At 50.3% G+C, this 26,816-nt stretch overlaps 1 protein-coding gene across 1 annotated transcript in view; it reads left to right on the forward strand.

The window, feature by feature from the left end:
• sbm (L-type amino acid transporter sobremesa) overlaps window positions 1-21,214 on the forward strand; it is a 73,648-nt gene extending 52,434 nt beyond the window's left edge. Inside the window, exons 4-13 of the mRNA XM_077647348.1 lie at window positions 3,360-3,635; window positions 5,405-5,530; window positions 6,188-6,287; window positions 6,559-6,603; window positions 6,718-6,841; window positions 8,554-8,657; window positions 17,717-17,813; window positions 17,875-18,024; window positions 18,166-18,334; window positions 20,624-21,214. Coding sequence (XP_077503474.1) covers window positions 3,360-3,635; window positions 5,405-5,530; window positions 6,188-6,287; window positions 6,559-6,603; window positions 6,718-6,841; window positions 8,554-8,657; window positions 17,717-17,813; window positions 17,875-18,024; window positions 18,166-18,334; window positions 20,624-20,697 — 1,265 coding nt within the window. The 3' untranslated portion in view covers window positions 20,698-21,214. The remainder of the gene's footprint in view (window positions 1-3,359; window positions 3,636-5,404; window positions 5,531-6,187; window positions 6,288-6,558; window positions 6,604-6,717; window positions 6,842-8,553; window positions 8,658-17,716; window positions 17,814-17,874; window positions 18,025-18,165; window positions 18,335-20,623) is intronic.
• Window positions 21,215-26,816: the final 5,602 nt, after the last annotated feature.

Raw genomic sequence — 26,816 nt, forward strand, 5'->3', positions numbered from 1 at the left:
AGTCATGGATAGTCTTTGAAATCAGTGTCGTGTGTGAATAAAGTTGCTTTAGATTAAGGCTCTAACATCTGCTCAGCGCCTCTGCTGTTGCTCTTTCTAACTTTTTTCTATGCCTTTGGGTACTTAGGAAAATGGCCTGTCACATTTAACACAGAAGGGAGTGCCATAGCTTTATTTGAACAATTCTGTTATTCTACAGCGCACTGTATTAAAAAAAGGGAGTGAAATACATTTAGCCTTCTGCGCAACAAGTGAAAGACATGTGTCCACTTGATATGTCAGGGGTGCATGTGAGCGCATAGGTAATTCGTCCTCGATAAAGCCATAAAGGGATATTATAACTGTCGAAGGTGACATTTAGAGTTTCACTGTGAGAGATTCTGCGAGGTCCGGATTGTTACACTGCTTCGCTGCTGCGGAGTAACCGTCAGGCGTTGGTTCACTCTCCGAAGCGTCGTTGTGATGCCACGTCGCTCGCTTGAAGATCTAGAGTATAGGGTGTCCTTGGACAATATTCCTGTTCATTCGATGGACAGAAAATTCATCGCATGGGCAAATCGTTCACAAAACTTCAGTGCTCATAGAAAGTGACAGGGCCATTGGAGGCAGACTTACGACAGTTCCGAAGCTTAGCGACGTCCAGTGCATCTGAAGATCAATTTTCGGCGGGAGTGCTTCGGGATTTCATTAAAATACAGGTACCTTTTGGACAAGCAACCTTTCGAGCGCGGACGTGCATTCAAAAATTTACAGGATCAAAGGGGACTGAAGAGCAGGGCGGAGCTAGAGATCCGATGACGCCTTTTCTTCAGGCGCTCTACCAGTTTCCTCGCCGACGAGTTTTCTGTTATGTCAATAACACGCGAACTCGCGTCTGCTTTGGGTCTCGGTGGAGCTGCCGCACGCACCGTCGCGGAGCTTGTATCGCTCCTCGCTGGGTGGCGGAGAGGCCTATCGTCGGCCGCACCGCGTGTGTCTGCGTTCCACGAGCCCGGCCGTAGCCGCCCTGGCCGAGACGGACCTGCGCCCCGGACCCGACGCTGGTCCGCCTCGGGGCAGCCGTCGGTACGTCGTCTGGCCGTCGCTCGCGGTGCTCTGTTCCCCTTGGTTCCGCCGCCCTCGGAGGGCTCCCGTTTTTCTGCCACAGTTTGTTTCCTCCGAAGCGTGACAGGCTTCTTGCCCTCGTGATTCCTTGTTTCAGTTCGCCACTTATGCTTTCTTTGTTCTCGTCACTAAATGTTCCCGCTTAGGGTCCACTAGCTTTACCATCTGCTGGCTCCGCCGGTCTGAGCTTTCTGGCTGCTGACTTCTTGCCCGCGTAACCTTGGCTGTTTTCTGTACTTTCGAGCATCGTGTACGTCGTACGTGGTATTCTGTCGACACGTGGAGTTGTCTGCAGGAATCCTTTGGAGCAACGATGTGCGCTCGCCTCATCTGTATGTCACGACTGAGAGCCTTGTCGGGTGATGTAACCGTTTCGAAATTTTACCTGCTTAACGTTTCGGCATATTCCAAAATCCCTTCTTTTCTTCATAGTGCCACAAACGAGTATTTGTGATCGAGTTTTGTTCGCCTTGCTTTCTGTTTGCTGGACCGTTTTATATTTTCTTGGCATGGTTTTGTTGCCTTTTCTACACACCACATCGCCTAGCTTCCCCTAGTGCATCGCGCCGCAGAGTGCCATTCTTACGCTGTCGCGAGGCCGCACAATATATGCCGGCATCCATGGATACAGAGTGCACTGCCGCCATGGTCTGCACTCGACCCGGACTTGCACACTTCATGATGCAGCTCGTGCAACACTTTGTTACCAAATGAAGGACCAAAAGCGGCCCTATTAGAATGCAGTGCACTTTCTTACAAAGGAGGAGTCGCCCTAATAAACACCGACATCATATTTCCGTCTTGGTCATCCTTAGCGCCTCAGTACCGCACGTGGTATATACAGTTGCAGATGTACCTTTTGTGACAAAAAGGTGCTATGAATGGTTTGCACCGACGTAGTAGCGACCGCCATGTTTGTGGACAGGACCGCGGTGAAAGGCGGTGCGCTTATCTAATCCGCTTATCGTCACCTGCTCCAGCGTGCAGTTGGAAGCTATGCGTGGGCCACACTATGGCGCCCATGACGTCACGTGTCATGCATTTACAGGTCAACGCGCCCGCCACCGGAGCTGGTGCAGGGCCATACGGCATCGCAGTGGTCGCTCCACTTTTTTTCCATTAAAGATATAATGAAGATTTCCTCTATTGTTATGGAGGTACAACGAGCAAATTTTCGGCAACATTCGATAATTCGCCAACAATTTTCGAATTTTTCTAACAAATGACACCGACCACACTACGGCGGCGGGTGCGTTCCTCGGAACTTCTGTGAAAGACGGCACCTATTGTGGCCTTCCTTTCTTAAACAAGTATAGCCACCAAATTTTCGCTCGCGCGTTTTTTCTTTGAAATGATGCGTCACATATTACCATACATGGATTACCCCATGGTATTCCTCTACGACCGCTAAATGATCTATACTTGAGTTCATTCCTGATGCTGTATCGGTTCCAACAACCGAACAATGGATGTGACTTGTAAGGTGTGCTTAGGTCATATGAGGAATGGAAAAAATGATACATAACAACTGATATGCTCTATAGTGCCATTCCAGGTCTTGAAGCAGGCTGGCTTAAGCGTTGTAGTGAATTAAAACTACGCATCAGCGATTCAACGCCAACGTTCGGTTGGCGAAACCGAAACAGCATGAAAGAAGAATTCAATTATGAATTATTTAAAAGCCGGAGGCGAATACCACGTGGTAGTCTTTGTATTCTAATGTGTTCTGCATCGTTACATAGAAGAAAGCGAGAAAATAAAGTGAGGTGTCTGTAGTCATTTAAGTCCCCCATAGAACTACTCATGGCCGACGTAGCCAGCTTACTTTTCGGGAGGTGAACCTGTAGGCCCGTTCGCTTCAATGCCACAATTGGGGAACTTATTCGTGTGGACGCCAAACTGGACGCCACGTGACAGTTAAGCAGTCTTTTGAATAAGGAAGACAAAAAAAGGAAAATCGGCACGCATCTTTTGGCAGAACTCAACACGCGACATGCATATTGCGGCTATAGGTATACAGTGATCTGAGATAGCACTGATCCTTATTCGCTCTTTTCGCGCTGCGTTAAAACATCTAAGCGCATGAACCAACTCACCCAAGCAAGCATTTCGATTAGGCACAGTGACCTCCGGTATGGTCCCGGCAAACCTGGAGTGTCACTGCATGCACTTAGCTGCGACAGGCGTGCACTGTATAGCTGCTCGAGGGCTGCGCGACAGGCGTGTACTGTAGCTGCTCGAGGGCTGCGCGACAGGGGCGCTGTCGCTGGCTGAGCTGGGAACCATGATCCACAAGTCCGGCGGTGACTTCATCTACATCCTGACGGCGTTCGCGGGCGACCCTCCGGCGCGCGGGGGCCTGAAGCCCGTGCCGGCCTTTCTGCACGCCTGGACCACAGTGCTGCTGCTCAAGCCAGCGGGGCTGGGCATCATGGCGCTCAGCTTCGCCAAGTACATCGTGCAGCCGGCGTTCATCGACTGCGGGGACTCGCCGCCCGTGCCCACCAAGATGGTCGCCGCCGGATGCATCTGTGAGCACCGCCGCATTGCCTTCTCTCTCGCCTCGCCAACCTGGGCGCCTACCGCAAAAAGCACACATGCATTATCCGTAACAATTAAGTACGGGAAGTTACGAACACGGCCTTACGAATCGTACACCTTGTGCAATCAAAACATCCCGACGCCAACTCTTGATGTCGCACTCGAGAGTTGTCAAATACAGAGACGTATGTACCTCAACCCGCCCCGTCTTTACCTTTTATCTGCACAAGCTCGTATCATGGGCATCGACTTTATTTGACTCGAACAGAAATATTGCGCGCACCGTGCCGAACCCCAACTTAAGAGTGCTATGCACTTCTCCGCCTGACAAGTATAGAAGCAAAAAAAAAAAAAAATCTCAAGACCTCTTTTTCGCTATGCAAACGAGTTACTTTCACTGTAACGCTTTTTTGGGAATTGTTCGCCTCGCGTGGCGCGCTAGCAACCGCAGAACCACTCAGCACCTACAAAATTTTTTTCAGGTGCGTTCTTCGCCGTGAATGCGGGCCAGGGCTTGTGCGCGCTGAATTAGGCAACACACACGATGCACTTGAACCCTCCCTGTGCTGCCCCGCGTCACTATTCTCTGCTCTGTGCCACACCTTGTCGCCTCTGAAAGGGACGCACCGTTTAAAAGTGTAAACACGTAGTACCTTCAACCCTTCAATCGTTTGTGTCGTCTGATAGCACTTGGGAACCAGCGAATTGTAAGGTTATGGGCACTCGTCATCTGGGACCGTTGCTTCGGCCTCGGTGCAGCCTCTTGTCAGGTTGCAGGACTCCCGCGTGCGCCTCACGCGAAGCCATGCCATTCTGTCCGCAAACAGTGACGTTTATAGCCACGCATTCACAGTAGCACTTTATAGCCGGCCGCCGCGGTGGCTGAGTGACTATGGCGCTCGGCTGCCGGCCCGAAAGACGCGGGTTCGATCCCGGCCGCGGCGGTCGAATATCGATGGAGGCGAAATTCTAGATGCCCGTGTGCTGTGCGATGTCAGTGCATGTAAAAGAACCCCAGGTGGTCGAAATTTGCGGAGCTTTTCACTACGGCGTCCCTCATAGCCTGAGTCGCTTTGGGACGTTAAACCCCCACAAACCACAACCACTTTATAGCCTCGGCTGCGGGCGCGCACGCGCGTTTTTGTCACGTAAGAAAACTGTATTGCGTTCTGCATTACAAAGGAAGCAAAAGAAAGGGAGATATGGAGCTTGCAAATCAAGAAAAGAGCAGCTCGGGCACAAAATTCATGCTTTCAGTGCAGTTTTGTCCTTCTGGTGACGCGTGTCTAAAATTATTTCAAGTCGGAATAAAGTCTTTCCGACATTACACAAGTCACTCTGACGAACATTTTCTAGCTCATCGAGTACACCGACCACTGAATTTCTTCGCAGCCCATTCGCTCGAACCACGCAGTAGCAGACCAGACACACATGTTGGACTTGCACACATTGTTATTATTTCCCTGTATATTATTTGCATGCGTTGAGTTTCTTTGCTTAATTTGTGCATGTGTGTGAACGCCTGAGTTGTTTAATTTACGGGTGCAACATATCATGCGAACGCAGAAATAGTGACGCAGCCTGTACAATCGCGGCAATTCTTAACACCCGCGGAATTAAAAAAAAGGCGCGGCACCTCCGCGACGCGTTTGTTCCGGAGGAGTCTGCTCAGTGCAGCCTTTCATGTATTTGTTCAGTAAACCACGCATTACGTCGCTGACTCACACGTATGCGCCCTCGCCGCAATGCCCTTGTGCAGGTCTGGTGACGTTTGTCAACTGCTTCAGCGTCAAACTGGCTACTAGGATACAGAACATCTTCACCGTCACCAAGCTGGTGGCCGTGGCAGTCATCATCATCGCCGGGGTGGTCATGATAGCCAAAGGTGAGCACGGGCCCTGTGCCACACGCGAGATACGCGACATGCATGTCGCATCGTTCCGAAGTTGCCGATCGAGGAAACAAGGAAAAAAAAAGAAGAAAAGTCCACTTCAGCTGCAATCACGTAAACGTGTATCAACGGTGCCGTTAGGCCTCAGTGGCGCGCATGATCTGAAAGACGCGCCGGCCTTCGCTGAAATTATGTGTCTGCGCCTCGAACGATGCAGCGGCGCGATGACCTTTGCGCGGCACGCGCACTCAGCCAGGGCAAAAATAAAGCAATCGGGCCACTGAGACATTTTGCGGCAGTCCCGAGTTCACACAAGTGTACAAACAAAAATTGCGATTTCTTGAAAGCGACATTCTATAAATAAATCGGAACGGTCCGTATTCACCAGCGCATACGCCAAAATCAGTGCACTATGGGTTTCTGCATCGGAGTATGGAGCCGGATCCCCAAAGTCCCTCCTTGACTGATCGGAGCCGTGGCTGCTGCCTCTTCGGGCTGAACTATGTCAAACAGGCTACCTATAAAGATAAAAAAAATATCGAAATAGTTTTAGAGATTGGTGCACACGAACTGTATATGGTTCACCACGCAGCTGTGCGCGACCCGTGAGCAACACATGGGTTGCTTATTCTTCTCTTCTCTGCCATGCAGGCCACACACAGTACCTGTCCACCGGTTTCCAAGGGACTACAAGCTCAATTTCTGACATCGCCACTGCCTTTTACTCCGGACTGTGGGCTTACGACGGATGGTCTGGACAGTTTTGGCCATTTAGTGGTAGGCTTAGGCGCTAGGCTTTTGCGCATGCTCCCCAAAACGCTTTAGCTTGCGAATAGGAACTTTCGGCGCACAGTGTAGAGCGATAGCTACCGAAAGAAAAGGAGAGGGAACGGTGCGCGCACGAGGTGTCTTGTAGCCATCAATTTTGAACCTAGCGCAGAAAATGTTTGTGGATCGCGAGTGCCTGGTTTGCCGCGCAAAAGACAAATATGACAGCCTACACCGTTGCTTTGTCGTTTCAGGAATAACTTAAACTACATTACAGAAGAGCTGATCAACCCATACGTGTAAGTATGCAAACAGGATTTAGCTGTACTACCTTTCCTTTAATAAGCATAGGGTTAAACAAAGTCGTCTTACCAGTGACGCCCATGTAATAACTGGCCCAATGTGGTTTGCAGCAACCTGCCCCGCTCCATAATGATCGGCATTCCCCTGGTGACTCTGTGCTACGTCCTCATCAACGTGTCCTACATGAGCGTCATGTCCGCAACTGAACTACTCGCCTCCGAAGCCGTCGCAGTGGTAATTAATCATTCTGTCTCCATACTGGAACCCGCAAGGGCACCATGAGTCTCTCATATTGTTGATGCTTGGCGCCACCTCTGATACACGCGATGGCGATGGGTTGCAACGCTGCCTTCAAGGTTAGTGTTGGAAATATTTTATAAAAGCAGCTCACACAAGAGAAGGGTGTTCCTGAAGGTGGTGTTCTCAGTTCGACAGCTCTCATTGTTAGAATAAATTTACTGAAATGAAGCTACCTTGTCAACGACTCCGTAAATGCTCACCTTCCTGATCTATTTCCGCAGCGACCATGGCATCTCGCCGAGTTCATTGGCGCCAGCACCTTACTTTCACTCGTAGCTCAGCTCCGCGCTAGAGGGGGGGTATCGAGACTTGTAGCAGCTACACCTCTTTGCGGCGGACTGCGCGAGGAATACGAAGATACACAAGCCGCGTGGCAAAAAACCTCGGGCTCCGGGTCGGCTCGTGGAGGCTAGAATGAGCCGGCTCTGGAGTCCAGCAGACAGTTGTACACGGGTACTGTCTCCGCCTGCAGTCTACACGATGTTTCTTGTTAGGGCTAGGAGATGCTGAATCGTCAAACGAAATAAAAAAAAATAGGGAAGATTTGTCGCCCGTCCACTTTTGTTGTAGGCAAGACAAGACGAGGCGAAAACCCTGTGCACAATTCACAGCCCGCTGACACGCCGAGAAACCCAGTAACACCGACAAGTCCATTACCAAGCGAGAGCTCCGCTTCAGAGCGCGCCGTCGTGTTGGCTACTTTCCTCCATGAGGTCTTTGACCTTCCGCTACGGGCGCTACGGGAACTATGTGTGCGACGTCACCATCCGGCTTCTTCGGGACTTTTCCCAACATCCGAGCCGCCGCATCCGCTTCCGGTGTTGCGGCAAATCGGATGTCGCCGAAAACGACACGAGTTGGGATACGCGTACCCTGCTTTGCGGTCGCATGACATTGCCTCTTACACGCATGCGTCGGCCGCGTTCGACAACGGCGTGATCGCAGCGCAGATGTGTTGGCGTATACGGGTGACGGAAATGCAGCACGCAACACCTATCCCAACTCAAAACGTGACGGAAACCACGGGGAACATCGGGCTTTGACAATCCACGTCCCCGCTTGCATACATAGCGGCTCACTCGCTCCACGCTAGCAGTCACTTGCCTTCTCCCATAATGTTGCGGTTACATGCGCTGTGTTAGGCTCTAAGGATGGCCCAAGTTTTCAAAGCGACGGCAACAGCTGCTATATTCTGAGCAGCGTGTTTACAGTCAGCAATGCGTGAAAAGAGCAGGCTAGTTGCTGTGCATTTCTTCGTTGCTTGAATGCGCCGAGTGTGGACAGAACGAGGATCAACGAAACGAGAGAACGACTGGACGTAGCGCAACGTCCTAGTTTCGTTGGTCCTCGTTCTGTCCACACTCGGCGCATTCAAGCAACGAAGAAGTGTTTACAGAATGTTGCCATTCGTTCCATGTGATAATTACGGTCGCCGCTCATTTTCCATCTCTACGGGCATATCCTCGCGCCAGGCCGACTGTGTGCCGTGCAGACTTTAAATAGACTGTTCCTGCTGTCTGTCTGTTTCGGCATCGCGTCGCTATGCAGAAATGCGGCGTCGGTGCAGACACCTAGGGTGCATACATCGTGCTTCGCGGGTACTGCCGTGCATGTTCCTGAATGTCTCCCCTGTGGCGTTCATGCAGCGGTTCGGCAACCACGTGCTGGGACCGGCGGCGGTGCTCATCTCGCTGTTCGTGGCCGCTTCCACGTTCGGCTCCGGCAACGGCACCACCTTCACCACAGCCAGGTGGGTGCTCCCTCTCTTGCGCGGTCAGAAGAGATGTGTGCAGTCGCGTCCCGCATAGGCCATCTCGCTCGCCGGGCGTGGCCCGCATGGAGCGTTTTTCCGGGCGATTCGTCGGCGTCGACGCCAGCGGGGCGTTTTTTTTTTTTGCCTCCAGAGAGGACGTTTTTGCCATATCATCGGGTTCTGGCGGAAAAGAAAAAAACGCCGACGCCGCGAGAGGGCAGCGACACAGGGCCAATGAAAGCCGGAGCGGGCGGCACGTGAGTCTAGACGGACCCACGCCGGCCGAGAGAGAACGTGCGTGCTTCGTTCACAAGATGGCGGCACCCTGCTCGCCCGCTTCGGAATGAATACATGTCGCCGCTGGATTCTCCGACGCAATAGCTCGCTCAAATGGTAGCGGCTCGCTTTTATTTCGCCTATTCTTGCCCACACGTAGCGGTTATGGGGTCACTCTGCGTCCGGCCGGCCGGGAAGGCGAGCTTCCGTGCAAGCTACACGCAGGCGTTATTTAAGCACGCAACACGTTTCCCCAACCCGTGGCGCAGAGTCGCAGCCACGGCAGGTCCGGACGAAATAGGCAACGGCAGGGCACGCTAGGAAATAGTTTATTATCCTAACGCGAGGTAAAGCACACTGCGGAAGAATGTTCTATCCGTAAAATAGATGTTCAGTAGCTCACCAAGTCGTTGACGTCGACCGGCGTTGGTGTTCGGGGGCCGGCGGGCAGCGGAAGGGGTCCGTGGGGCAGTTAGGTCAGGTCCGGCGGCGAGAGACCTTCCCGCCGCGCGATCACCCCTTTTATCCCCTCGGTCATTGCCTCCCTCGCAGCAAATCGTTACCGTCAAGCTTAGGCGTGCTACCCTCTCCGCAGAAGGCGGCGCGCTGCCGTGACGTCAAGTCAGTGCTGGGGCGGAAATGAGCAGAGTCGCGGGGGTGCCTTCTCTCCACATTCCTGGTGGCCAGCGCGCCCGTGTAGGTCACGGTCGCCGCTGGCGCGGGGGACGAGGAGGGGATACCAGTGTATCCCACACGGTATAAGCGATAACCAGCCCCTGTTTTTCAGATAATTTGACGATTTTCAAGTTCCTAGGCCTAACTAAATGCAGTGTGTTTTCCTCGTAGCAACGACACCTGACGAAGCAGTTTTCTAGCTTTTAGTCAGTTCTTACATTTTCTTCGGTTTGCATAGTTTTTCTTGGACCAAAAAAGGTTCGCAATGCACTCACCCTAGTTATCAGTAATCACGGACGAAATTTTCTTCAACTGAGCGTTGATGTGCTTTGACGTCTTGTCACTAGATGGCGCTACTGTTCACGCGTGCACTTGAGCGCGTTCACGCGTGCACGCACGCGCCCGGATGGGGGCGCGCGCTTCGCACAACTGGGGCGGGAAAAAGCGCCGCTCGGCTGCTGACCATGTTGGAGCGAATTCGTCGACGCCGGCGCGGGCATCGGGCGCGCGACGCGATTTCGCTGACAAAAAACGCTCCATACGGGCCACGCTTTACAGCTGCGTGTCCCGAGACGCATCGTGACCAAGACGCCCGAAGAAGTAGCTGCGCACTCGGAGACATTAGGAGCAGCAACACATTTATTCAGAATCACATCGTCATCAACAGGACTAGACCCACTGCAGGGCGGATGTCTCTTTCATATCCCTTCAATTAACTCTGCCAGCTGCGGCCACCTTATCTCCGCAAACTTCCTCTCATCCACCCGCCAGACCCTCTGCCGTCCCCTCCTACGCTTGCCAATCCGCCTTTTTCACGACGCGACTGCGCATGCGCCCATCCCCTGGCGGCCGTGTCACGAAGCATATTGGAAGGGTCGCTCGCTCCACTGGAGACCGGTCGTGGAAGTGTAAACAAACCGGCTTCCTATGCGGGGAGCGTTGCTGCAGCCGTCGGGTGTTCAGCGCGACGCATTTGGTGATACCTACGAAATGTGTTGCATACGGCAGCAATGCCCAATATGTAAAGGGAAGCAAACTCGGATTTTTTCACTTTCCGAGCGCTGCCCGGGACAGCCTTCGACGCGAAGCGTGGATAAAAGCAGTTCGCCGGCTCGACGATCGTGCTGCCCTTGGGCACCGTCAAGCACGTCAAGACTTTGCGGTAATCACTTTGTGAAAGGTACGGACGATGTACTGTGGTTAAATGCGTGTGCAGTCTATCACGAAGTGTTTTATTCATGGGCACGAAGGCCTCGAATGTCACCACGGCACCCTGACTTCGTTCCGACGCTTTTTGCTTTCTCAAGCAAGAAGGCCAAATGGGCAAGTGCTGTGAGCCGCTTTCAACGCGCGATGGAGCGGACAACGAAAAAGAAGCTACGAGAGCATTCAGGCATGGTGCTAAAATTTTGTTGTAATCTCCTATTGAAATTTCCTTGTTTATGCCACTACACCCTGGCCAATCCCCCCGTGTGGGTATGTGCCATGTATTAAGAGGCAGAAGAAGAAGGTACGTGCGTTATGCGTGTGTTCGAATCATATCCATGATGAAGAGCTCTGCGTGGTATCGCCGGAATGGATTAATGTGTTCCTCTCGCGCTCGTCTTTATGGACGCGCATGCTTGTTTAACCTATGCAGCGGTGTGTTGTGGGAAAATACACTGAAATGTTGCAGAGCTGCTTTGTTGCGAGTACGCTTGTGCTTTTATAGCTCGTGTAGCTATTCTCCAGCGCTTGAGCACAACGATTGCTTGTGAAAACTGTTGTCCCCAGTCGTTTTCCGTACTACGGCGTGCACGATGTAGTATCCACCTTTCATGAATGGCAGGCATATACAGCGGAAAACGCCAACCTCACTGATCGGGGATATTTCATTGAACATTATGTTCCGAATGTAGCCTTCATCTCTGAAGCGGCGGCCCTTGCTAGCTGGTGTTCGCATCGCATGCCAGATGATCGGAGATACTGAAGCATTTGCTCTTCGGTGGGCACTACAGCCTGCCTCGGACTTCGCACCAAGCCATCAGTCAACCCTAGAAATCCTCCAGGTACCAGGTGCTGCCCAGTCCGGCCGGGTTGGGCGCGCAGTACCCTAACAGTGAGCTTCCAGCGTTGTACGCGAGGTGGCAGCACAGGAAAATGAAAAAGGCGGATTCTCTTGGAATGCTCTCCATTGCCCTTAACGACCATCAGTTATCTTGCTTTCGCATTACATGCCCTGCCTATGCCCATTTCTTCTTGGTTTCGGCTAGGATGGAATTATTCGGAATACATGGCCCTAATATTTTGGTCAGCCGTCGCTAAGGATCGCCTAATAAGTCCGTCTGATCTGGCTGCCCTGCTCCTCATCGCGATTTCCTCTACCCGAACAGCTGTGCACGCAGTGACTGAGTGAAATGATCTTAGCGAGAAAAGGAGAAATTATTTTCGTCACTATCCGCGTGGAGACCGCAGTCCAGTACTTCAGTTGCTCCAGCAACTGCTCCTGAAGGCTCGAGCTGGCCAACCGTTTCTCACAGGTGGCGAGTGAGGGATTAGGAACGGAGGAACACCCGGTGGGTCTGGGCACTCCGAGAGGAGGTGGCAGTGGGAAGGCCCAGACCCGCATGTGGGGCAGTATCTGGACAACAGAGGTACCAGAGACGTAGATGAGGGTATGAGTCGGTTTAGAGCTGTCGCCAGGCAGTGGAATCCGGACGGGAGAGATTAGGGTGATGAGGTTGGAAGATGGTACGACCCTGTCGATAGTACTCAAGTGCACGCGGTGCAAGGAACTCACGTGGTGCGATTGCCGCCAGGCCGCCACTATAAGGCTCATTCCTCTTGTACATAAAGACGACCACCACCCGCCCGCAGACGGAACTCGACAGAGAGGCATCCTTTGAAGTCCTGGGGTAATGATCTAGTCAACCAATTCTTCTTTCGAGTCTCCTTATCACAATGTTGATTGCACTCCTGCGATTTTCAAATATTTTCCAAGGCCGCTGATCACGATTCCAAGTTACCATATTGTGACAGACTAGAAGACGATGTAGCGGGCAGCGGCACGGTCAGGAGTGCTCGTTCTAGGCCCGCAGCCATTAGATCATCATCGTCATCTGTCATCACGTCTAGTTCTTCGGCTTGCCGTAACGTAACATTTGGTGTGAGGTGCTGGGTACCTTCATCATCCCGGTCCCGGAGCTTAGGAGCCTGCTGTCCACCGAAGCCTTCTGTGGAGTGTTCGTGGCTTCGCTCCTCCCGGCGTTTCCCCAGCCTGCCAGATATGACCCGACGCAGCCGCTCTCCTCCGCCCCGCTCCAAGCCCCGTCCAGAAGACACGATGACATAATTACGACCTCACTGGTCCCAGACCGCCGCCACTAATCTGAGACCCGACTGACCACCCACCCACACATGAGAACACAGCACCCCACCCCTGCCGTTGGGTGCGTCCACGGGCCTCCGCGTTGGCTTTCGGCGATCGGTGGCTCTTCAGTCTTCGTGGACCTGGCTTCACCCGCTTATCATCTGCTCATCTCTTTCATCGTGACGGCAAGCCCTTCGCGATCGGTGGCTCTTCAGTCTTCGTGGACCTGGCTTCACCCGCTCATCATCAGCTCATCTCTTTCATCGTGACGGCAAGCCCTTCATCTTCTCTTCTACCTTCATCCCTTCTGCCACGCCCATCGTCGCGTCCTGCGTTTCATCGTCACTGCCATTCTTCTAGCCCGCGCGATGGGGACGATCGCTCGGTGGCCCTGGGTCATGGACGGACTAGAAGACGATGAAGCAGGCAGTGGCGCGGCCAGGGGCGCTCGTGCTAGGCCCGCAGCCATTATATCATATCATAGCTATCTGTCATCGTGTCAAGTTTTTCGGCTTGCCGTCACGTAACAATATGACAGTAAAGAGGTCACTGAAAACTTGTCTGGTCTGGAACAATGTTGCAGGCAGTGTTGAACAGTTGGGTAGTATTAAAAAAAGAATGGCAAGATCAGCGATGGCGTACAAGAGGCCCGGCTCGCGTACAAGAGTGCCGCAGTTTGAATCCCGGTGTCGCGCAATTCTCCACCGGATAAAAAAAATCCGCGTGTGGAAGTGAATAACCAGGCCTGATCCCGTCGACCAGAGTCGACAAGAGCAGCTGCGGAGCAACTGACCCTGGCGGCGTTCAGATTTGTGACGCAACGGAGGGTGCTAAGAATCTCTGGCTCCGAACAGGCCGCCATTGAAAACTGAACCTGGCATCGTTTATACCTTATCCAGTGATGCTAGCCTATTCGAGGAGCTAAGGGATATTAAATTGGGTGCCATAAGGCTTAGTGAGGTTAGAAGGACAGAAGAAGCATATTCGATGTTAAGGAGCAGGCACCTACTATGCTTTCGTGATTTAACTGAACGCTGAGACCTAGGTGTGAGATTCATGATCAATAATGATATAGCTGGCAAAATAGAGGAATGATTAAATAAGAAAGACGGGCTAGTTTGTGCTCTTGATTCACTGGCTAAAACATGGTAACTAGCGCTAAAAAACACACAAGGGACGTCAAAAAGATACTGACGGGACACACGCTAGAATTGAAGTGTATTAGACACGTAGGCGAAAGAGGCACACTGTGCATCCACGCATGCTCGAGAAACTCGGATTTTTTTCTCCTTATACGGGATAGCACGCAACCGTATCAGCCATAGGCGGTAGGGTAGCTATATACAGGATGCTGGTAAGCACACTCAGTGGTCGAAAGATCTGATTAATAAACGCCAGAGCATGAAAGCCTCCGACCCCATAGGTATAACAGAATTGGCAGAGTTGAGAAAGTTAATCAATAAGCGTAGGGTGACCGAGATATGGAAGTGTGCTTTTTTTAAAAAAAAGCAAAAGACGCAGACGAAGACAGATGAGGACACACACGGCGCTGACACTTTCAGCGCCGCGTGTGTCCTCATCGGTCTTTGTCTGCGTCTTTTGCGCTGCTTTAAGATGCATGAACAACCAACTATCCCACGCCTTTACCCTTGTAAGGAAGTATAATATGCTGAGAATCGAGCATGTTCTAAAGAACAGAGGTAGCCTAAATGCGGTGAAGATGAAACTAGATGTAGGTCAAAATTAGATGCACGCACTAAGAGACAAAGGGGCAATGCCATTACCAATGTGGATAAGATATATAGTTAAAGCAGCCGAGGAACTCTACACGGATCTATAATGTAGCCGAACTAATCAGGACGCTAATGACGGAGGCAGCGAGTCGTAGAAATTGGACATCGCGCAGGCAACGAAAGAGAAGAAAGCCTTACAAGCAATGCAGGGTGGAAAGCAGCTGGTGAGGATAATGTAACTTAAGATCTTTTGAGGGGCGGTGGGGAAATTGTACTACAAAAAATGGCCACCCTCAGTAAGCAGTGCCTTATGACCTCGAACGTGCCGCAATCTTGAAACAACGCTAACATTAACTTAATCCAGAAGAAAAGGGACGCTAAGGACTGCAAAATTTCAGACCGATTAGCTTACTCTCCGTTGTTTATGAAGTGTTTACTAAGGTAATCGCCTATAGAATCAGAGCAACCTTAGATTGGCTCTCGTATAGGCTACTTGACAATAGACCGTACTCACACTATCAATCGGGTGACAGAGAAATGCGCAGAATATCACCAACCCGTACACAGAGTCTTTATCGATTACGAGAAAGCGTTTGGCTCAGTCGAAACCTCAGCAGTCATGCAAGCATTGCGGAGCCGGGGTGTAGAAGCGGCATATGTCAAACTATAGTGGAAAATATCTATAGCGGCTGCGCAGCAACAGTAGTCTTCCTTAGAGAAAGTAACAAAATCCCCATCAATAAGGGTGTCATTCAGGGAGGCACGGTATTTCTAGTACTATTCACCGCCTTTTAGAGGAAATCTGGATTGTGAAGAGTTGGGGACAAAAGTTAAACGGGAATACCTCAGCAATCTGCGATCCGCTGACGTCAGCACCTTGCTAAGTGAATAAGGGAACCAACTGCAAAGCTTGATCGAGGACTTAGACAGGGAAAGCAATACGGTGGGTATAAAAATTAATATACACAAAACCAAAGCAATGTTCAACAGTCTCGCAAGGGAACCGCAGTTCACAATTGGTAGCGAGGTGCTGGGAGTGGTAGGGGAATACGTCTACATAGGGCAGGTAGTGAAGTTACTGCAGATCCGGACCGTGAGACTGAAATTAACTAGGTGAATAAGAATAGGGTGGAGTGCATTTGGCAGGTATACTCTCAGATCACGAATGGCAGTTAGCCCGTATCCCTCGAGAGAAAAGTATATAACCGCTTGTCTTACCGGTGTTCGCCTGTGGGGCAGAAACGTGGAGGCTAACGAAAGGGGTTCAACTTACATTGAGGACAACGCAGCCAGCTATTGAAAATGAAGTGATTAGTGTAACGTTAAGACACAGGAAGAGAGCAGAGTGGGTCAGGGGGCGGCAGAAAGCCAGCGGTAGGGCGTCTACCAGCGGGGCGGATGGATTGGAAGTACGCGGGGTTAAGGTGGCCACTGCTGGCACAGGACAGGGTTAATTGGAGAGACATGGGAGATATCTTTGTCCTGCAGTGGGCGTAGTCAGGCTGAAGATTATGGTTTAAAAAATAATAACATGTAGTCAGTGGTCAAGTCAAAACGGACACGGAAGGACCCAAAAACGTCAGTATCTCTTCTGCCCGCTTTCTGACTCGGGCAGTGGCTGTATTTCATTCTTTTGCACACGACTTGGGGTAGCCCGTAAAGAAAGTAGCCGTTACAGTGATATCGTTTCAGTTACTCTAAAGGCACTGCTCGGCCTTAGAAGCATGACTGTAAAAAGACATATTCCAGCAACTTCCAGTGTGAGCGCGTATAGATGATGAGAGGCACTCACCGGCACATTATGTAAGTTGCATAAGTCACGGGACGCCTCTGCGCTGGCTGCTTACGGGCTTCATTTCACGGACCAGCAGCCTTAAAGACACAGTCAGAGAAACTGAAGTTTCCCGTTATCGATATGCGGTACCGCGTTCGAATTATAAGCAGGCGACTATCACCGGAAGCAGAGCCTTTATAAGGTAGAAAAAAATACCACACAATGAAATACGGGTGTCGCCATCACGGGCCGATTCCGCTTAGTAAAATGCTTGCGTCGACGCCGATTATTTGGCGCGAACCCCTCAGGCTACACCGCCATTCACCGTCAAAACTGCGACTACCCATCTTTTTCGGTGTGGGTGTCACGAGTTGGAATGGAGTGGCGGGATCATTTTAAAAATTCAAATTTATCAGCCGTAAAATCGTCTTATGCTGCCGGACAAACGTCAACATGCTCAGAAAAAGCCATAGAATCTTTTTTTTTTCACGCAGTAGTAATTGGATTGAGTTGCCCTCATCGTCCCTTTACTCATTCAGCCGGTATCTGCTGAGACCGCTATGCACGTGTAATTTCACTATATTTGTGCACAGACGTATACGGCAGTGTCACCGGTAAGAGTTGACTGTAGAGCGTCTGGCGCGTTCCGCCCTTATTGACTATTCTCCACGCCCGTTTCTTCGCTAAAAGGTGACAGGACAAGGGCAGTCACTCGAAGCTTCCTCCTTACCGCGTTCTCTCTGCGCCTTAATTTTTGCAGCGAAACGTTGTCCAAGTATCTCTTTATGCCAGCCGGCCATCAAGTTGCAACCGCGCGCACAGATTCCACTTCGTTCTAAAGCCGCTTGCACGGAGAACTTGACGTCTGAGAGGCGTCAGTCTCTCAAACATTTACGGACACTGTCACCACGGTGATGACTTCACTGGGATTGTGGTAAGGAGAGGAGTCAAGGTTGTACGATTTCCTCCGAGAGTCACCGTTAAAAGCATTATTTATGGATGACCTTGGGCGGGTTTAGCAGAGAGGTTTTAGGAGATGACCGTAAACGTTAACTCGGCAAGACGGATTTGGCACCTGAGTATTAGCATTCGAGGTGGAGCCACGAACAGCAAACTCGGTCGTGTACTGACAAAACTGAGCGCCGAAATCGTTTAGCAGCGCGGCGCCAGTAGCGAAGCGCGGTGCGTGCCCCTCGTAGAATGGTGCTCTGTGTATACAGCTCCACCGATCGGTCATTCGTTCTCGCAGGATCGGCTTCGTCGCCGCCCGGGAGGGTCACCTGTCTGAAGTGCTGTCCTACGCGCACGCACGGAGGCTCACCCCGGTTCCAGCGCTGGCCCTCAACGTGAGTAGAGAGCGGCCAGAGGACGTACAGATCAAAGTGTGACGCGCGTTGCGTGCCGCAGTGCGCCCTGTCCATCTGCATGGTGTCGCTGGCAGACATCGGCAGCCTGATCGACTTCTTCAGCTTCGCGGCGTGGATGTTCTACGGAGCCACCATGCTGGCCCTCATCATCTTGCGATGGACGAAGAAGGACGCGCCGAGGCCTTACAAGGTACGCTGCGTGACACCACCTCTGCACCATTTTGTGCTTTTCCTGACCGAAAAATAGGCGGGCTGTGTCCGCAGCAACGTCGCGGCCGTTCGCTCGTGTTTCGAGTGGCGCCGCTGAGCGGGATGCGGTTGATGCTCGCAGGTTCCCATCGTGATCCCGTGGATCGTGTTACTGCTGTCCATATACCTGGTGGCAGCGCCCATCATTCAGAACCCGCAGGTGGAGTACGTCTACGCCTGCCTATTCATCGTCTCGGGGCTCCTGTTCTACGTGCCTTTCGTCCACTACAGGCTCCGGCTTGGCATCATGCGTACGTATGCGCCGTCGCAGGCAGCTCCATGTTGATCACGCGAAGTTTTTGCATGTCAAGCTGCGTCGGCACGCGGGAAAGGCCAACAGCTGGGCTCCGTGGGCGTCGTCACTCTACCTGATCCACGGTCCGGTCTCGGTGTAGCAGGCCCTTTTTATTTATTTTAAACAACCGCACGGTAAACATACCTAACAAAGGGCGAACAAAACAGTCGAAAAAAATTTTTAAAAAGAGAAGGGCAGGAAGCAACAGCAGAAACACACACATCTGATTAGTAACATACAAAGAATCAATTTGTACATGGTCACAGGGCTGTTTTGCCTAAGGTACACACTTTAAAAAGATCAAGTCACTACCTTTGTCAGTCAAGATTTCAGGGTACTGGTATTTTAGGATGCTCTGAACGCATGATGGTGTCAAAGTGTGTGTTAACTTTGTGCTGATCACGAGCAGAGTTAGGCAATTCCAAAGGACTTGAAGCGACGCGTTAGACAATAGATGCTGCCGAAAAAGCCCATGCATGGTATACCTTCCTGCAGAACGGAAGTGGCGGGATGCTGAGAATTGCATTCATTTTCGTGGCGAGAGCACAGCTGGATCGATATTTAAAATACCTGGTTCGTGCAAAAAATCTGTGGGCGGTTCTGGAGAAAGCAAGAAATATCCGATTCTCATATGCGAGCTGTGAGCAAACTATAAAGCTGGGACCGAAATCTGAGTTCAAAAATAAAAATACTCTCGAAAAGTTTAACAAGATGAGTGGAGATGATGTGTTTCATTGTTTCACAAGCTAGTGAAATGAAATAACCGGTATGGATCTGTAGGAGAGCAAATTTCGCTCTTTCATCTGATTATTAGATTGATACGCCCACTAATCGAGTAAAAAAGTCTGATTGATTGGGAAGATTTTTTTCCTCTTAGAACGTCTGCTGACTGACACATATATTCCAGGAAAAAAAGACGTTTATTAGCAGCATTCTTGTTACTCATACCGAGAACCTTAACATCGAATATGCCAGTCTACCTTTAACGTCCATTCAAGCAATATTGTAGATATGCTCCGATAGAGGATGCTTCATTGTGCATGATGGTGGTTGTGACAGTGTGAAAGAAATACGTAAAATATGATAACTCGAACCAGATAAATGGGTTATCAAAATTTTCTCAGGCGATGAAGTAATAATGATGTCTAAAAGAGTAAGTTGTTGTCTGTGACACACGTGAGCATTACTACAATTTGTGATAAGCTGAAGTCGGTGCAAATACAATAAAACGAGCAGAATCGATGCATAACGGGTTAGAAGCATGCGGCCAAGAAACATTACAGTGGTCAATACCAGTGATCAGAAAAACGGTCGTACTTCAGAAACCCAGCAGCGATTTGACTGAAGGAGTCTTGTTATCGCAGAATGACAGTTGGGACGCCGTGGAAGAAATATTTCTAATTGCAGTAGAGAAACTTTATACTTCATACCTTAATGAATGGCCGCGAACTTTTCAGCTACTGCTCTTAGCCGACGCTGCAACCAGATTTTAGCATATCACCTCTGTTGTGCGCATCTACACATATTTGTACGAAAATAACGGAGAGTGCAACCTCGGGTTTCTTGCAAATCCTTATCGTCAAGCTGCAGGCAGTGCCAGGACTTGACCACAAAGAACGAAGAGTTCTTTTCACCACGTTCAGTGTCCTCAGAAGGGCCAATTTATAAACTTCTATACCGAAAGATGCGCCGTCAATACAGAGCCTGTTCCATCGCGAACTAGAGGACAAGTAAAGCTTTTTGTCATCTCCGATAATATTTTTTTTTTCATAGAGTGGCCCGTTTTAGCAGAACGCGCGAGGCCAGGGTGAACGGAGCTGCACTGGCACGTGTCCCCAAAATAAATCTGGCCCGGGAAGCTTTATCGTAGCGCTGTCCGTATGTTCAACGTTTCATATTCGTGCAGGCACGTGCCAGTTCAGCTTAGGACTGCCCAAGATCGGAGGTTGACTTGAGATTCCTCTACTGCGGTCGTTTTTTGCAGAGACTTGACGCGCAACACACGCCACTGTGGCGAAATTTCAGTTGACAATGAACAAGTCCGAAAGATTTAGGCACGCTAGGATTCGTCAGCTGCTCTGTCAGGCACAACCACGTCGCAAGCTTCCCCGTAGCTCTTGGCCTAATGGAATATGGAAACCCGCAAAACAAAGTCTCGTGAAATCGCCCGTGTTCCCCGCATGTTCCACGCCATAGGGTGGCCAGAATCTGACCTCGGCTGGTTTCTTCCTTTTCTCCTTTGCAGGAAAATTCACAATCCTCGTCCAACTGCTGCTCAACGTAGTGCCGACGACGTATAAAAACACCGTCCAGAACTAGACCACGGAGCCACCGCACCAGGACGAGCAGGTCGTCGTCCCTTCGGCGCAGCTTTGCTATGCAGCACACTGCTGCAGGCGACTGTGGCTCTAACCTGTACACGAGCATGGGCACATGACGACGGCGACCCTGTACATGCGCCTGTCTAACAGGGCGCAATGGACTCTTTCAAATGCTGCTAACCGGTGATGTCGGCAGTGCTCAAGCACTTCCGCGCGTTTCGTCTCAAAGAGATAAACAAGCAGCTTTCCGGAGATCTTCCGCCCAGAGATCTTTTTCCTCGTTGCCCTGAAGATCAGACGTGTCCTTCCTGCCATCTTCAACCATTTATTTTTTGACGGTATCAACTGGCCGGCGAGACTATAGGAGCTTGCGGCCTGCGCTTAGGTAACTGCGAAACTGCAGGCAGAAGAGGAGCCTTTGAAAGGTTTTCCTCTTTCAATTGCTGTCTGTTTTACATTAAAAGAAAAAAAAAGAAACTGCCAGCTGGACTGAATAAAAGCATTGGCCCCCTTTCCGCGTATTCTGTATATTCCTGTTATTTCCACGTGCTCGTGACAAAAGCCTAAGACAGGCAAACAGTGAACTTCGAATTGTCCGACTGTGTAAGCCCGTTGTGCCTTAGGCGGTGCGGGCTGGGCAACATTATTTTTCTTCTTTCTCGCCCACACTAATATACGTCTAACTGTGTCCAGAGAAGAAACAGTTCATCAGTGGCGGCTGCAGCGATACACACAATGGCAGTCGTGACAAGGATGCTGGCAGATCTCTGTCGCATTGTTTTCAAGCATGACTCGGAATGTTCATTCGGAATAACAGAGCCTCATGTGCGTGCTTGGCAAATAAACTATCCCGATGCCAGTCGCATTTCGAGAGAGGCGAAATGCAAAAGAGGCCCGCGTGGTGTGCGATGTCTGTGCACGTAAATGAACCACAGTTGGTCGAAGCCAGTACAGAGCCGAGGCAGTGGCTATGGGCCACATCGTATATATACGATGTGGCCCATAGCCGCTGCTTCGGCTTTGTCACGTAAAAAAAAGAAAATCCAGTCAGGTCGCACGGATCTATATTACGTAACTCGTTCTGTGTAGAAATAAATGAGAAAATATGTGGTAGAAGACCCGTGCATGAGACAACGCGGTCTTAACTCCTCCTAAAGCAGAAGAGCTGTCGCGCTGCTTCCTGGAGGCAGGCGGCGACGTCCAGCTTGGCCTCGTCGGTGATGGTTGGCAACATGGATCGTCGAGCATGCATGGCTGCTCCTTCTCTACACCGTGGAAAGCTTAAAGGGACACCGGCGCAATATTTCGAACGCAAACAAACGATACGATTTATTTCATGGGCGTTGTTAGCCTTCTACCAAGTTTCAGCAGCTGGCGTTGAGTGGAACATAATATGAATTTCATGTTGTCCAAGGAGCCGCTCGGCATTTCCATCCGCATCGAGTGACTTCAAGGTGTACTTACTTGCCCCAATGATTATCGCTGCGCACTGGTGTTTCGAGAGCAATTTCGTGATTACTAGGCCCGTACCCCGCAAACACAAAAGCTCCTCATAATGTCCCAAAAATAACTCATCGGAACATTTGGAAACTCCCAGGGAAGTGCTCATTTTCAGCGAACAGATCCAAAATACGTTTCCACAACTAGCAGTGCCCAAAAAGTTATGCGTCTTAAGGTAGGCCCCAAATGGGTACTTCGTAATTTCTCGGCAGTGGTTTGACGCACTGCGTTCTCTTTTGTTGTACAGCTTAACGTCATCGTGTCGGTCATGTGTGCAATATGTATTCCATGCTCCGCTCAAACTGCAACGCTAGTTTTCTAGTTGTTTATAATGTACGCAGTGTACTGAACAGGAAGAAAAGCAGCAGATACATGTATGCACCATTTAAAGCGCAATGCACGTAGCACTATGGCATCGGCATATGTAAGAATGAACCCTTTCTCTCCTGTTCTGAGGAATGTAAAAAACAAAATTATTACATCTAAGCTTACCAGCTTAGCGCATCAATCAGCGACAGCTGAGCAGTATTAGCGGCCGAGGGGTCTGGAGTGGCTGAAGACCCATTTTGACGTTTATCAGGCGACTGTCCGGTTGGGCGTCTCACAGACCCGTTTCGGCGTCCATACGGTCCCGTCCACACTCCGCCTTCTTCCGCTTGCGGTCCTCGGTTCGATCGCGTTCCGGGCACGCTTAACAGGCTCCTGGGCCCGCTTGCACGAAGCAAATAGCCCAGTTCCAAGTGATGTCTTATTCGCAGTCTAAACCCTCCGTTGGTTTTCAGGAAAGGAAAGGAGCATAACTGGTGGCTCACTGGGTGAGTGGACACCTCAATCGCGCTTTGAAGTACGTGGCTGCGGACAACCTACAAAAACGCTTAACCCCTAAATTGTTTCTATAAATGGCTTGTACAAAACTATTACAGTTTTCACTGTAAAACATAACGCAGGCTGAAATTTGATGCACCTTGAGCAAATATTCTATAGAGACAACAAAAGCATATATACACAAGAGCAAACGCATGTACAGAGAAACTTGGAAGACGAAAAGAAAAGATGGGATGGGCGTGCGCTACAAGAAAGCGGCTTCCGGTCATGGATTTTCTGCAAGTTGAAACCGCCCTCTCGCGTGGAGACTCGCACGAGTCTAGGAGCGAACTTCAGCGGCGTTTTATCAAAGTAGAAAAAAAAATTCTGATTTTAATTCTGCTAGGCGAAAATCCCAAAAAAATATGTGCTAAATCAACATACCTCGACGACGTTGACAATGGAAGCCCAAGGATGAAAGAGAAGGCTGCAACAGCTGCAACCATGAATTCCACACAGCTTCTCTCCTGCACCTCCTCGCACCACAGTGAACGCTCAAACATTCGCGCTGCACCCTCGTAACGATGCTGTGAGTTTTATTTTGTTCTGACTAAGTGGGGGGATAAGGCTCTGCTTGGAGCCTGAGGTAGCGCACGGCAGTGTCCAGCGTGGGAGGCGATGCCAAGGCACAAGTATCCCTGGGTATTGCAGGTAGTCCAGTGGGCTATAATTAATACAGGGGAGAGGGAGGGGGAGAGGCTATCACGAGCGATGCGGACACAAGACAAACTATATCGCTGCTACAGGATTGCAAGCGCGATGGCGGAGCGAGTGGGCTAATATATGGGCACTCGCAGTAAGAGGGTGGTAGATCTTTGTAGGTCCCTCCCGGCGGTGACCACAGTGGACGGCTGCCACTAACAGCACGCTGCAGTCGTCGACGAGAATGCCGGGTACGGGCTAGGAGTCGCCCATAGCCACGACCAGGGGTTTTCCCAGTAACTGAAATTAGGGGAGGGGGGAGTTGCTGACTGTATAGGAGAAGCGGTAGTAATTTCAATTGTTTTTTTCTTTTAGTAGTTGGTATGTCGCGTAGGACTAGCAACGTTTATGACTTCAACACTCGTGACAAAGGTTTCACTTCACTTCACACGAGGACTGAGGACTCAATCTGTATTTTTGAACAGACAAAACTAACTAAAGACCAAGGATTACAAAAAAATGTGTCGAGAAACTACGCGCAAGTTGAGACTGCCAGAAATGTACGGCAATTAAGCCGAAGGCTGGAAGGACTTCCCTCCAGTTTACTTCCTCTTGCTTTTGCGACAGGCACACGTATACAAAGGTCGCAGGGTTTTGGTGGGGTCGACAAGTCTCTGCCGAAGGTTGTCGAGAATTGTGTCTCTGTACTTATGACGCGTCAGGTTGATCTTGTTCTCGTCTATTAATACCTCAATGAAAGTGACAGTCTCAAGAGGCTTCTCTGATGACGTTCGTACTTCTTTGAGCACTGCTTCCGCACAAAGCTCCGCAGTTGCCTACGTGGTTGCCTCAATGACTAGACAAAGATCCACCGCTGTTGTAGTTGCCTGGATTGCATTGTTTAGAGACGTCAACGGCCTTAGGAAACGATCCATATGTGTAAAACAGCAACCGTTTTTTTTATGACGCAGCTGTAACAATAGTTCACCAGCTTCACTGTTCATGACAAGTTTCAGCTTCAATTCGAGAGCATCTTAAGATTTTTTTTCGAGGACACTCAGGCGTTTAGGGCTCTTGCTGAAGAAAGAGTAGAGTGACGAGACTAGATTAGTAGTCCTTTTCATCTCCTTCGAAGACTCAGCAGCACGCACCAGGGCAAGCTGTAGTAAGTGACTTCTGCAGTGGGTGTAACAGAGGTGAAGGTTGCATTTATGTTTAAGTAAAGCTTGTACCCCTCCGTGTAACAGATAAGTTCGCAGCCCTATTAAATGGACTAGAAGCCATCTTAGTTCAGTCGAGTACAGATGTGCTCAACTGGTTCATGATATGCGTGGTTACAGAAGAAGCCTATATGCGTCACAGGTAACTCCAACGTCCAGGAACGCATCCGTCGTTCGATCATTTGCATAAAGATAGCGTATGTAGTGACTAAGGATTTGGCGTCCATTGATGTCGGTGCACCCGTCGGTCATGTAGGAAAACTTCTTGAACGTGGAAATGAATCGAGGTCTGTACCTTTTCAAGAGTTATACACCGTCGCCACACATGCTTCCAGCCAATCAGTTGAATTCCTTGCAAAAAGGTAATGCGCATTTGCGGCTCTTTCTCTGAACCACTGCTCGATTTCAGGATTCGCAATGGAAAACGTGCTCATTAAGGATCTCCAGCATTTTAGTGTGGACTACTTCCGGCTTGAAAAGAAAGTACGATGCCAAAGCCATGTTTTATTTCACGATCTTAGTTTGATCGTCAGCACTTTTTCAGCCTGATTTACGATCTCTGAAATTGTGTGCGACTGGCTTAAGACGTTTTAGCATGTTTTTGTAGCTCTGAGGCGTCATGCTTCGCGGCCTTTTCACCGAGTTTGGACGCATTGGGCTTGCTGACCGGCCGTTTTTCCGTCAACAAGAAGCTCCCCTTTATTTTAGTTATGCCCTTTTGCACGTTCAAGTTGCACCAGTAGCCTTCTTTGGTAACCTCGTGACCGAGGAAAAGCGGGACTGTCCTTTCCCACTCTTCGGTGGTCGGTTCTTCTGAAGGAGGGGGGGGGGGGGGGGGGCTAAGACTCGGATGCAATAGTGGAAGCGACGCACGCTTTTGCACTCTGACCTTGCTTCCACGTTTTCAAAGGAAGGAAGAAGCTCTTGATAGGTTGTTGCCGCTTCATTCATTTCCAGCGTAACCTACGATAATAAAAAAAAAGACCGCAAACCTGATTATTGAATTTTTCTGTGTGTTTGCTACTGTTTACTGCACGATTTCTCGTAAACACTGTGCTTCCCGTGACAGCCCATTTCGCGCGCTGGTGTTTTCTAAGAGACAACGCCTTTTCTGCGTTATAATTTTTTTTCACCTCACGCCGAAAGATTCCTGCGATTACAATCAATAGTGCGCATTTGTTGCCTGTAGTTTTTATTACACTAAAAAAATGTTTCAACAAAGCATATCATTGTTTATTGTGCGGTTTAGAAAAAAAAAACTACTTTGGTGGTGGTTTAGCTTTCCTAAGCACGATATATTGCGCGAAAGCAGTTCTTTGCAGGTGGACACCACACCACGTACCTGAAAGCTCGAGTGAGGTGCCCACTGACCCAGAGTGGCAGTTATGCACCTTTCCTTTCCTGAAAATCAACGGAGTCTACAACGTTGTCAACGCCAACGTCACTGAACCGGCGGCCTAAAGATTCAGTGCCGCGTTTCTGCCACAACGTTGTCAACGCAGACGCAAGCGGCGCACATCTCTCCGTCTCTACCGCAACGTATACCTCAAAGCATTATTGAGGTGCACAGTGACCCAGGGAGACAGTTATGTGCGTTTCCTTTCCTTTCGTGATTTTTGTGCACAGACGGAAGTTGATGAAGACGACGATGTGCAGTGCACAGCGCGAGAGTGCGTTGCAGTTTAACTCCAGGCGTGGTCGGCTGCGGCGATAGCAAGAGTTCTCGCGTGCAGTGCTCAGCGAAGCTGATCTGTTCGCGCAGCCGCGGGTCCGAAACCTAGTTACGGCAGTATTTATTTCACTTCTGCAGAAATCTGAGAGGCTTCAACAGACATCGCCTTTTTCAGGATTGCTAGTGAAGTGGTGCTTTCGCACTAAAAACACAGCAAGC

Source organism: Amblyomma americanum, chromosome 1 (assembly GCF_052857255.1).
Source record: "Amblyomma americanum isolate KBUSLIRL-KWMA chromosome 1, ASM5285725v1, whole genome shotgun sequence".
NCBI classification, from domain to species: domain Eukaryota; kingdom Metazoa; phylum Arthropoda; class Arachnida; order Ixodida; family Ixodidae; genus Amblyomma; species Amblyomma americanum.